This window comes from Clinocottus analis, unplaced genomic scaffold (assembly GCF_023055335.1).
Source record: "Clinocottus analis isolate CAN_PGR_092001 unplaced genomic scaffold, fCliAna1.0.p SCAF_7, whole genome shotgun sequence".
Classification (NCBI taxonomy): Eukaryota; Metazoa; Chordata; class Actinopteri; order Perciformes; family Cottidae; genus Clinocottus; species Clinocottus analis.
Genome location: NW_027176229.1, coordinates 209,079 through 222,384, shown reverse-complemented (window position 1 = coordinate 222,384; position 13,306 = coordinate 209,079). Strand labels below are relative to the sequence as shown.

At 41.8% G+C, this 13,306-nt stretch overlaps 1 protein-coding gene across 4 annotated transcripts; it reads right to left on the bottom strand.

The window, feature by feature from the left end:
- Positions 1-2,122: 2,122 nt before the first annotated feature.
- Positions 2,123-5,208, bottom strand: dmrt3a (doublesex and mab-3 related transcription factor 3a). Of its 4 annotated transcripts, none has more exons than XM_068566568.1 (2): positions 4,818-5,208; positions 2,123-3,141 (listed from the first exon to the last, which is right to left on the bottom strand). In XM_068566568.1, the coding sequence occupies exons 1-2, from the start codon at positions 5,206-5,208 to the stop codon at positions 2,123-2,125; spliced, it is 1,410 nt and encodes a 469-aa protein (XP_068422669.1). The 4 variants fall into 4 exon arrangements, with proteins under 4 accessions (XP_068422669.1, XP_068422670.1, XP_068422671.1 ...); XM_068566569.1 differs by having other exon boundaries at positions 2,123-3,153; positions 4,827-5,208; XM_068566570.1 differs by having other exon boundaries at positions 2,123-3,158; positions 4,838-5,208.
- Positions 5,209-13,306: the final 8,098 nt, after the last annotated feature.

The following is a 13,306-nucleotide window of genomic DNA, read 5'->3' as shown; positions in this document are numbered from 1 at the left end:
GTATATGAACACATCTTCAGTTCCTGTTTTTATGTTCACTTCTGAGGTTTGGTCTTCGACGTAAACGTGACGTTGCTGTGTTTCGCCACTAGATGGCAGAATTTGTAAGGTTTTGACAAGCGGCCGGAGCCGTTTCTGTGTTTGTCGCTGCAGGTCTCAGACTATTTCTCTTAAGTTATAAGACATAGATTTGTGGTTTGACAATCCACAAATCGTCTCATTCACACAACTTTCCTGCTGAGGACCAATGAAGTTGTATCTTAATCCGTAATACTAAATATTACAACATCATTAATTTGTTGATTATACGTTTTCTATTGATTTAAATCAGCAAGTCATCAGACAAATTCAATTTTAAAAAGTGCAATATTTCCCTCTCAGAAGTGGTGGAGTAGAAGAATTTAAAAAATAAGGTAAAATAAGTAAGACAAATACTCAAGTAAGGTACAAAATCCCTTAAAACTCTACTGATGTACGTTACGTGAGTAAATAGTTACTATTGAAAAAGTCCAAATACATAAAAGAGATGCTTATTGACTATTAATTAAATAAAAGATGCTTTACTCAGCCTTTGAGCACAGGATGTTGAAATGTTGTGTTAAAAACAATATTGGTATTAAACAAAAAAGTTGTCCCCTGCTGCTGATTTACATGTAGAATATATTATTATTATTATTATTATTATTATTAATTTATAGCATCAACACTATTTCAATTGATTATTATATTTTATCGATAACAATATTGTCTGAGTGAATCTTTTTAGATTAGTCTTCATCCCCTTCCCGTCAGTGAAAGCCTCGCGCCTCTTCCTGTACTTCAGGAAAAAAGAAGAAAGAAACTTCGTCCTGAAGCTGCTTCTCACGTGCTGATAATATGATGCTTTACAGATTAAACATGAAGGAGGTCAAATAAACACATTCTTATTATTCCTTTTACTGCAAAATGCGTGTTTTTACCTACATACTCATATTTTGCTGATACTTCTACTGAAGTCTGAAGTAAAGTGTGTTTTATTAATACTTCTACTGAAGTAAAGGATCCAGATACTTATTACAGCTCTGCCGAACGATGACGTCAGAAGATTAGATGCAAACCGCTCATACAGCTATATATATATATATATATATATATATATATATATATATATATATATATATATATATATATATATATATATATATATATATATATATATATGCTGATTGTTTTATATGACGCCATAAGTCTGTCTCGTCTTCAGTGGCGGAAGAAGTCAGAGATCTTTCACTTATATGTAAAAATAACAATGTATAAATATTCCGTTACAGTAAATGCATTAAAAACTTGACGTAAAAGTACTCATATGTACTTCAAAATCATAAAAATATCTTTGATAAATATTGTGTTTTTCCATAAAACATGGTTTATTTGAAATACTTACAGCTTAATCTATAATAATAATAATATAAGTTACGTTGGTTATATGTGTAATGTTTCCCTCTGCAATGAAGTATACAGTAGCAGAAAATACATCTGTAATTAAGTGCAGAAGTAAAAGTACTGCGTTACTTTCAACCTCTCTGTGTGTGACGTGAATTAATGTCAACACTACAGACTAAACCTGCTGTATTTAGAATAACATATAGCATATGAATAATCTGCGTCAGTATAAATTCAGCCAACATGTGTAAATACATCTTGATGATGAAAGAAGTCAGAACCCTCCGCTCTGTTTGGAAACTCAGATTTATTTGGCATACACTCTTCACATGCAGGATGATCCTTAAACATCGAAAGTGTTCACAGTACTAAACATGCTGGCGGGAAATAAAGACTTCCGGTCTCGTTTTACATTCATCCGTTTTTTGGTTACGCGTCCACGTGAAGTGTGGGGCGCGCGAGCGGCTGACGTCAGAGAGGATTAACGTCACCTTATCAAAGGGTGATTGCTTGACACAGTTCAATTCAAACAAGACGGGGGAAAAACCTTTAAGCACACACACACACACACACACACACACACACACACACACACACACACACACACACACACACGCGCATACACACGCACACCCGGAAGTCCATTCACAATAATACATATTTGGTGTCCGCTGCTGTGTGTAGTCCGGCAGCAGCTTCTTCAGGTGGACGAGTTCAGGGTCCGGGAGTCCGCGGAGTCGGAGCGCTCCTCGTACTCCTCCTCGGGGGAGTAGAGGCCCGGCTTGGGCCCCAGCGGGCCGCTCTCCTCCTGGACGCCGCCGCGCGGCTCCTCGGCGGCCCTGGAGGGGAGGACCGGGGAGCCGCGGAACACGGCGCCGGCGGGGCCCGCCGCGGGGGCGAAGGGCGACACGTACTGCGCCGCGGAGCGCAGCTGGTACTGCTGCTGCAGCGCCATGGTATTCCACAGAGTCACGTCGCTGTGCACGAAGGGGCTGGCCGGGCTGCGCGTCAGGGAGTTGCGCAGCATGAGCGGGTAGCGCGTGGGCTGCGGGAAGGACGGGTGCTGCAGAGGGACAGCCAGCGGGCCGCCGGACACCGCGCCCGAGGCGGCGTCGGACGCGAACCGGAGGGACTCCGGGACCCGGAAGGCGGAGCCCACCGACCACTTGGCGGAGCTGGACACCGGGTGGTAGGAGCCCAGCGTGTGCTCGAACAGGTGTCCGTTTGTGGGCAACAGCAGGGCGTCCGGGTGCGGGTCCGCGTGCGCCGGGTGCGCGCCCCCGTCGTGACTCCGGCTGGACAGCAGCACCTCGATGGCCCCCACCAGGTCCCCCCCGCAGCCCCGCAGGATGAGCTCCAGGACGGGGGGCTTGTGAGCGGGGAAGATCTTCTTGAGGACGTCCAGCGGCGGCCGGTTGGCCCGCAGGCTGAAGGGCAGGTTGATGGAGCCCGCGAGGCCTTCGATCAGCACGCCCTGGTCCGCGGGGCTGACGGGGTACTTCTGCGGGCTCTCGGCTTTGGCTTCCTTGTCCGCGCTGTCGGCTTTCGGGAGGCCGTAGCGGCCGTCGTCCGGCTGGCTGGGGGCCTCCGGGGGCTCCGGGGTGTAGCAGGAGTTGTGTTTGGAGCCCTCGGGCGAGCTGACCGGGTCCTGATCCTTCTCACTGGAGCTCCCCCCGTTTTCAGCCCCGGACCCGTCATCGGGACCGTCATCCGTCGGTTCTGCAGCACAAGGGGGACAAAAACAAACACACGTCATCGTCCAAAAAATGACATTAAGATCAATTAAAGATATTAATGTGACTTCAGAAACATTTATTTTCTGCACTTTTCGAGACGCAAACTCCACTGAATCTCTTGTCAACGGTCCTGCAGTTCATATTAAAGTGCTGACTTTTGCAAACAGCTCGCTTTGTTTGTTTGTTTGTTTGTAGCCTTCCACGTGGACTTGACCTGCAAGAAGACATAATGGCGGGTACATTGGACTGGTCACTGCTCTTTTTAAAAACCACTCAGCTGTCTGTCAGAGAGATGGAGCTCATGTGGAGTCAGCTGATGAGGCTTGTGTCCAAAACAACAACAACAACAACAACCAGAGTCGAAGGCAACACAAACTCTGCACTGCGACATCTCACAGTAACTCAAGTCATAATATTAGGCGTATTACCTTTTTCATAAAACCTTAAATAAATACTGGTTTGATCAACGAGAAGCAGCTTTAAACACTGAGAAGAGATCAAAGAATGTTTCAACTCTGGAAATGACTTATCCATTTTCAAAAATAATAATTCAAAATAAAAGAAAACCATTTTCTGACGGAATAATTGATATTTTTGTAAAACTTTATAAAACATATTTCCCTGTAAAAATACATAATAAATAAAGTCTTGCAGTTTTCAATAAAAACAAAACAGTTCATACATAAAAAGAAATGTAAAATAAATTGAAGTTGTGTAATGAAATGACAGGTAAAAAGTATTGGACACACTAAATGAAATGTTATTTAATACCGACCTTTTTATTCCACGTAACTTAATTTCTGAATGTATTAGTTGGGTTTTCTTTGTATGTATGATTTGTTGTCATCTGGTGAAAATATCATGTCAATAGCGCCTTAGAAATATATTTACTGAGGGAAAGGATGACGTGTTCAACACTTACTTGATCTGCTGTATACATGTAGTTAAGTTGTGTGTCTGTGGTGCTTTCATGTATTTTCTAAATAAATGGAAAAATGTCTTTCAATGATTAGTTGTAGTTCATTGTTACGTCGTTAGTGTTAACACATATACACAATGTAGTGCTAAAAATACACGTTCATGTGTCATAAGACAACACAGAGTTAGATACTTAACATTATAAAAGAGTTACAATATTAACACTATCCCAAGTGTAACTTTAACCCGAGTGGATCATATAAACACCAGCGTAGTGTTGATTTTAACACTATACCAGTTAATTTCACACTTCCGATTTTGCTGTGAAGGCCACTTATATCACATAATATTCGACTTATATAATATAATACGACTTATATCATATAATATATATAAACACTGTGACCATTTTAGATTTAATTCACAAGATACTCAATGAACATCTGAATTGTCTGTCTCTTCCTGCAGCCTGCAGTTATTTCAGTTCAAACATGAGTTACATCCGGTTTCTGCCGGATTGAATGAACACTTTAAACAATTTGGTGAAGTAGCCCCGATAACGTTGTTCTTTGTTGTTTATTATTATTAAAATAGCAGTTTAAATCATGTATGTACTTAAGTGTTCCTCCAGCTAATTGTTTGCTTATCTTTCTATCGCTCCATCAAACAGAAACCACTTCCTCAGACTCTTAACCACATCTCTCTCTCTCTCTCTCTCTCTCTCTCTCTCTTTCGTCCCACCTGCGCGTGCGCGTGCTCCGGCCTGCAGCGGCTCGCTGCTGCTCCACCTCAGCTCCAGCTCCTCCGTCCTGGCCTGGTTCCCCTCGCCGGCTCCGGCCATGCCGATGCCGGGCAGCACCCTGAGCGCCTCCGGGATGAGGCTCTCCAGGCTCTCGTTGGCCTGCTGGCGGCGCAGCGCCACCTGCGCCGCCATGACGCGCTGCCGCTCGATGATGAGGATGCACTTCTCGCACGTGCAGTCCTTGAAGCGGCAGTAGCGCTTGTGCCCTTTGAGCCACGACAGCACGCCGTGGTTGCGGCAGCGCGCGCACTTGGGGGTCCTCTGCAGCGGGGCGCGCGGCTGAGACACCGGAGCCCCCATGTACAGGTACGGGGACCCGTAGCCGTTCATCCTGTGGACTCCCCGGGACGCGCTGCTGCGTCTGCGGAGGGCGGGAGGCGCGGCGGGAGTGTGGCTGTGAGCAGCGGAGCCGGATGGAGCCGCCCAGCCTTACGCATGACCGCACGAGGAGAAGAGGTGTGGGCTTGTTGTGGAGGCCCCCCCACCCCCACCCCCTCCTCACCCTCCCTCCTCCACCCGGCTGACAGCACAGATACGCATCAGGCCGATGCGCTCTATGGAGACCACGAGGAGACAAACGCTGTCAGTCACTGCACACAAATGTCCATGTGAGGATGGAAACAAGAGAAAGAAAACACAGCAACCTGCTGGCATGGATCAGATGATGTTACTTCACCTTCTGGAGAGATTCTAGTGGGAACAGATGCTCTGCATTTAGAGAGTGAGAGAGTTGCTCCTGCAGCTGAGATGGAAAGTTAAGACACATTATGAATAAGAAAATAAAACTATATCTTCAGAAGAGATTCCAAAAAAAGACTGTGGGATGTAAAAAGGTGACTCAAGTCAAAAGATCATCTTTATTGAGTGAATATTAAAGTTAATATGGGGTGACTCAGAAATATAGTATTTATGGTGTTATAAAAAAGATCATTTAAGTCCATATAAGGGAACTGGAATCAAACAATTTATAGATTGTATGCAGGAAATGCCGAAAAACGTTCCATGACTTTATTACGTGACAGATCATCCATGGAAGAGACAAGAAAAGAAAAACTGAAAACAGCTTTATGAATGTCATGAAGATGATAAATGTAATTCCTAACTGTCGCCTACATGTCAATCATCTGAACCAGCAGTCAACAACTGTCCCCATATTTAATGAGCCTGAAAGATAATACAATCACCTGTGACAGACACGTACTATCACATAATGCAATCACAGCTGTCAATGACGTCACTGCGCGACTCAAACCACCTCAAACATGTTTAGGACTTTAAAGTAAATTCCTTTTCTATTCACTAAATGTCATCGTTTATTTAATTCAACGTGACATTCAAACTGAAAACAGGATTTTAACTTAAGAAAACGAAATCAAAACTCTCTTCAGATGAAACTCAGCGCAGCAGTGGGTGTCACTGGGTGTCACTGGGTGTCACTGGGTGTCACTGGGTGTTTTCGCCCTTCCTGCTGCCTGCAGGCCGCAGGCTCCTGCACTTCGTTTGGACAAAGTGCGCGCAGCTTCTCGCTCCTTTTACACAATCGTGTACATAACTCAGATGATTAGGCCTCTGCGGGTATAAAGGCCCCTGGGAGCCGCGCGGGGCGCTGATATGCCCCTTCTGCCCGACTAATAGAGGGCATTGAAACATAACACCGGACAAAGCCGGGGCCCGTTTCTGACCGTAAAAAAAGGTTTATTCAAGCAAATAATGGGATCCGAGCCCCGCGCGGCTTACAGGGGATAAGAGCCCGTCTCCACGGCTATTAAGCTTTTAATTGGAAAATAGCAGAGGAAATTTCAAGGTGACTAGAGTGGCTTTGCAGTTTGTGCCGGACGAGTAGATTTGTGGGGAGTGGGAGGCGGCGCGTGCACGCCTCCCCACGACGCACGAGCAATTTATTCATGTTGGTCATTGATCTAAATAAATAAATAAATAAAAAGACTAAAACACAAACCGGGATAAAAGTTTATGCTGCAGGATGCTTTAAGGCTTAAGGCTGCATTTGTTCGTGTGATTTTTATGGAAGTTCAAGATGCAGAAAATGTGCTGAATGTGAATTTAATGTAGAACACAAAATAGATGTCAATGAAGAGAAATACATGTTGTGTATTATGATGTGATTAACACATACCTGTAATAGAGGGGTTTATATATATATATATATATATATATATATATATATATATATATATATATATATATATATATATATATATAAACAGAAGAGAAACATGACACCTGAGTTAAGTCAAGCATGGGAAAAAGTTACAAAAACAATACATTAAATATTAATACAAAAGTACTTTATAGACTGTACATTTAAATTAAATATAATAGAAAGTGGCAATATTAATTATAACAAGCATCACACCAATAATAATAATAATAATAAGAAAATACTGATATAAACTCTTAGATTATTTTAATTTGACACCCATGAACATGTATACACACATTTTGACTTCTTTTATTTTTTTTATTCCATTTGTATGTGTGTGTGTGTATATATATATATATACATATATATGTATCATTTTGTTTTATTACTGTTTATTTATATTACTTGATCTTTATTTACTGTGAGCAAGGCTGCTGTAATCCTGTAATTTTGCCACTGAGGGACTAATAAAGGATTATATTATTTTATCTCTTAAAGTATAAAGTATACTCAGCTAACTATTAGCTCACTCACAATTGGCTCATGGAGCCTCTTTGTATTTTCTATCCTGTTAATGTGCTGTTTATATTTAACGCATTAGCTTACGGTTAGCTCGGTCGCTATCGGTGGCAATAAGTTCTCTAAGTGAATTCAGAAGATGTATTTGCTTTTTCAAGTCACTCATGAGGATGTTCACGATGATGGAGAGCTGCTGTTGTCCTGATCCGTGATTAAATTCATAAATCCTCCCAAATCTCAACAGCTGGAAGTTTGTTGAGCCCTTAAAGTTCAATTTGTCTCATGACCAAATACCTGCAAACTCGTGACTTTCATCAGCTTCACCTGTACTTGTGCTTTTAGCGTGTTGGCGCGCTAAAGGAGGATGGTGAAACACGAGCTAAACCTTAGCATGTTAGCATTTCACTTTGAGGATTTCTTAGGTCAAGGACCTTTCCAGTTGGCGCGCTCAACATCTCATGTTTATATTAGCGCAGGAGGAACTCCTCCGGGAGGGCCTCTCTCCAGGAGGAGGAGCTGACCTCGGCTGAGTGGGGTTCATTATTAGGCGCTGATTGGGGGGCGTCGCCGCCACTCAGAAGTCCTGTCACAGAAACGCTGATTTAAGTCTCTCCAGGGAGGCGGGACACTGAACTCCTACAGAGGAATGAGCCGGACGTCTGAATTACTGAGGACATCAGTCAGCGACCGTCCGTCTCCGGGGAAAAAGGAAAAGTCTGGGTGGTTTTTAGGCTCACAATAAGTTGAAGGAACCGTTTAAGAACGCAATGAAGATTTTAGATTTTGAAAAATTATATACAGGCAACCTTTAACATTTGGAGGGCCCTCAGGTGAAAAGGGTCATTTTAACTCGATGGCACCATGAAACTTCCCCAGCTGATTATTTAGATCAAGATATAATTTTTTTGTATTACAAGTTTTCTAAAATGTTATGTTAAAAATGCAAACGAGGGATTGTCTTGTTTACTATTTTGCAAACATTTTCAGAAAGGAAATCAGAAAATTGGATCAAGCCACGTTCAAAATTCTTTGCACTGGACAGGAGACACTCCTCTGTTCCACGTATCCTCATAAACTGGTTCGTATGATATCTTTCAAAAAGTTACTCTTCATTTCATCCATTTAAAATAAACTTTCTTCTCCACAGGAAACAACTTAGTGGGGTTTAGTTTGTCCTCATCTCGCTCTTTATGCGCCGGTTGTTCAGTGGCGTTGTAAGACAAGTTGAGAGTGAGAATAGGTTGGGAAAAAATCCTCTCGTATGGTAAAATAATTATTAAAGTGATTGGTTTTGTTCTTAGAAAATATTTGTATGTCGAAATTCTCTTTTTGGCGAGTAATAATAAGAAAAAAAAAGGTTTTGTGGCTGTCTCAGGACTGTAATAACCCTGTGTAATCATTTCATTTGGCCGTCGCCATTTTTTATTTTAGCTGTCGCCATCTTGTTTTTTTGCAACCAGGAAACTGAAGCGCTCGTATTTGGACTGTTTGTGAGGTAATGAATCGAGTAGTTTCTCATCCCATCAGACTTCTTTTTTTTTTACAACCAGAGGAGTCGCCCCCTGCTGGTCAGTCGAGAGAATGCACGATTAAGAACCTTCTATTGTCAATAGTTGTCAACACACAGCGGATAATTACATATATTTGCATTGTTAGTCATTTATTGTTTGTGTTTCTTTTGTGTTTCATGTGTAACTATATGAATATAAGTTCTTGAGGGGTCACAATTGATAATAAAGAGGAATTTAAAAGTCAAAGTCAACGAGAGAGACGAGTGCGATCCTCCAAAAGGCCGCTGTGCTGCTCTCAGATCAGGCGTGAAGTCAAATGATGGGTAACGTCCTCAGATGGGTTGTGGGTGCACAGCCTCACAACGGCCTGTTAAGTTGGTTTAGTCCGTCTAGTTCAGCCTGTTTATTGGTGCTTGGACGTTTATGAGCGAAGCGCTGCCTGTCCTTCAAACAGTCCTGCGATGCTTCCACTATCTGGTCAGCAAACAGGACAGACTGCCTGCTAGCATACGCAGAGAGGTTCGCTGTAGAGCTTTGAGTAAAACATTTAAATCACACGCTATTATGTGATTTATGTCACATCAGACCTATATTTATCCATACAGGGGGTCTGAGACGTTTCTTTTTTTACACAGAAAAGAAATGACAGCTTTTAAATGAGAAAACTGACATTTGGTAAATAGAAATCAACATATCAAGATGGAAAAGAAGTTTATTTTTGCGATTGGTTCAGTTTACTGCTGTTTTTGTTTGTGGCTCAGAAATCTACTTGCCAAACGTACATCTTTACCTGCTCCTGTACAAATATTGTATTTATTAACACCAACAAAGAAGTGTTTAATATATCTGCTTCATTAGCTTTCATCGGTATTGAAATTAGTTTCTATTTGCTGTATTAACAAATGTATTCAATGAGACTTTTATGTTGTGTTTTATCATTTTACAATTATTATTATTGCTTATCAAATTGGACTATTTAGTTTTTTATATGGATAAAGTATGCATAAATATTCTATTTATTTTCACTTTAATTTTACTTTATTCACATTTAACTGTTTTACCATAACCAATTTATTCAGAGTTTTATTTTATTTGAGTTATTTGTAATTAACATTCTGTTTGATATGTAAATGACTTAGAATTACATTAGTTTAAAAAGGTGCTATTTATAAATTAAACTTATTGATTACGGTTTTTACATTTTATGTTGACTTCTCGTCTGCAGAGAAAATGTAAATGACCCCGTGAGAACGTCATCACGGCTGTTTTTCACTTGTCGTGGCCTCAAAGTTGCTGCAGGATGAAATCTGCTTTGACTTTATGATGATTACGCAGAAAAAAGGAAAATAAATGTTAATTTACATACACTTTTAGATGCAGAACCTTTTGCTTGTAACAAGCTTTCTGTGGCCATAAATGTTCCCATATGTGTGAGTGTTGTTCCCCAAAATGAAGTTAACTCTGACATTGTGTCGGGGGCATCAACCACACAAGAGAAAAATGTGAAAACGGTCTTCAGGAATATGTTTCCAGTTTGAATTGTTCTTTCATGTGAGAGAGTTTTGGTCAAATTCATAAAATGTTGCAATTCATGCCGCTGTTGCGTTTATGCAAACTGTGCATAACAATACGTGAAGGAAGCACAGCTTCTTTAAAGTGTCATAAGGAAACAAGTTTGACACCAATTGTTCTCTTGATCATATTTAGCCCCTCCTACTGGTACAGGTTAGCTTAACATGCTAATGCTATTATGAATATGTTATTAATGTAAAAAGGAGTTGCTCCCTGGATCTGTGCATGAGGATATGCGCATGTGAATGTGTGCATGTGAACGTGTGCATGTGAACGTGTGCATGTGGATATATGCATGTGAATGTGTGCATGTGGATGTGTGCATGTGAATATGCGCATGTGAATGTGTGCATGTGAACGTGTGCATGTGAATGTGTGCATGTGAACGTGTGCATGCGAATGTGTGCATGTGGATGTGTGCATGTGCGGGTGGCTGTGTGCATGTGGATATGTGCATGTGAATGTGTACACGTGAACGTGTGCATGTGGATATGTGCATGTGGATGTGTGCATGTGGATGTGTGCATGTGAATATGTGCATGTGGGTGTGTGCATGTGTATGTGTGCTTCTGTATGTGTGCATGTGAATATGTGCATGTGGATGTGTGCATGTGAATATGTGGATGTGTGCATGTAAACATGTGCATGTGAATGTGTATGTGTGCATGTGGATGTGTGCATGTGAATGTGAATGTGTGCATGTGTGTATGTGAATGTGTGCATGTGTATATGTGGATGTGTGCATGTGGATATGTGCATGTGGTTGTGTGCATGTGAATGTGTGCGTGTGAACATGTGAATGTGTGCACGTGGATGTGTGCATGTGATGTGGATTTGTGCATGTGAATGTGTGCATGTGTATGTGTGCATGTGGATGTGTGCATGTGGATGTGCGCATGTGGATGTGTGCATGTGCAGGTGGCTGTGTACATGTGGCTGTGTGCATGTGGATGTGTGCATGTGGATATGTGAATGTGTGCATGTGTATATGTGGATGTGTGCATGTGAATGTGTGCATGTGAACATGTGAATGTGTGCATGTAGGTGTGTGCACGTGGATATGTGCATGTGGATGTGCATGTGTGTGTGTGGATGTGTGCATGTGGATGTGTGCGTGGATGTGTGTATGTGAATGTGTGCATGTGAATTTGTGCATGTGATGTGAATGTGTGCATGTGGATTTGTGCATGTGTATATGTGGATGTGAATGTGTGCATGTGAACATGTGAATGTGTGCATGTAGGTGTGTGCACGTGGATATGTGCATGTGGATGTGCATGTGTGGATGTGTGCATGTGGATGTGTGCGTGGATGTGTGTATGTGAATGTGTGCATGTGAATTTGTGCATGTGATGTGAATGTGTGCATGTGGATTTGTGCATGTGCAGGTGGCTGTGTGCATGTGGATGTGTGCATGTGAATGTGTGCATGTGGATATGTGCATGTGGATATGTGGATGTGTGCATGTGGATATTTGCATGTGGTTGTGTGCATGTGAACATGTGCACGTGGATGTGTGCATGTGAATGTGTGCATGTGGATATGTGAATGTGTGCATGTGGATGTGTGCATGTGAATGTGTGCATGTGGATTTGTGAACGTGTGCATGTGGATGTGTGCATGTGAATGTGTGCATGTGGATTTGTGCATGTGCAGGTGGCTGTGTGCATGTGGATATGTGAATGTGTGCATGTGAACATGTGCATGTGGTTGTGTGCATGTGGATTTGTGCATGTGCAGGTGGCTGTGTGCATGTGGATATGTGAATGTGTGCATGTGAACATGTGCATGTGGTTGTGTGCATGTGAATGCGTGCATGTGAACATGTGAATGTGTGCACGTGGATGTGTGCATGTGTATGTGTGCACGTGGAAGTGTGCATGTGATTGTGTGCATGTGGATGAGCATGTGTGTGGATGTGTGCGTGGATGTGCATGTTTGGAAAACAAAGGCCACATGGATAGAAACATATTTAAGAGAACAATGTATTATTTAATGTCAGTTTGTGTGATCCAGCAGCTGCTGATGGATTAAACTCACGTGAGTGAGTGAGGAGACTTTACCGGCTGCAGTCTATTCTTGGTTTTTACTCTTCAGAGATTATTTTGTATCAATTCTGATTAATCTTTGGAATTTGTTCATTTCAGACATAGTTTTAATAAACTCTGATTGGAACTAATCGCAGATTAAATTGATCCTCGTTGGTGACAAACTGTGACGTCAACGAAAAAGACGAGACTCAAACGTATCTTCACCAAAACGTCTCTTTATTTTATTTTACAAAAAAGAGGAGACAAAATATCAAAGACTTATTTTTCTTCAGTTTCCGGTGCTGAAGCAACAGTAAAGACACTATGATATCGACCCGTAGCGTAAACTCAACTAGATTATAGAAACAGAAATAATCTGACCACTAAAAAACACTGAGACAGTTTTCAGCGACTAAAACTGTGTTCAAATAGTTGGTGTTTAGGTTGACTAAATATGAAAATAACTAACATGGTCATGTGACAGAGGACATCAGCCTCAACTATCCGCGCAAGTGGACGTGTCCACGGACACGTAGCATTTATTTTTATGCTACTTTGTGGACTCTGGAGTTTATAACTAAATCAAAAACTCAGATTATCTTTTGCACATGCAGAGAGGTGAGTGGAAAACTCTG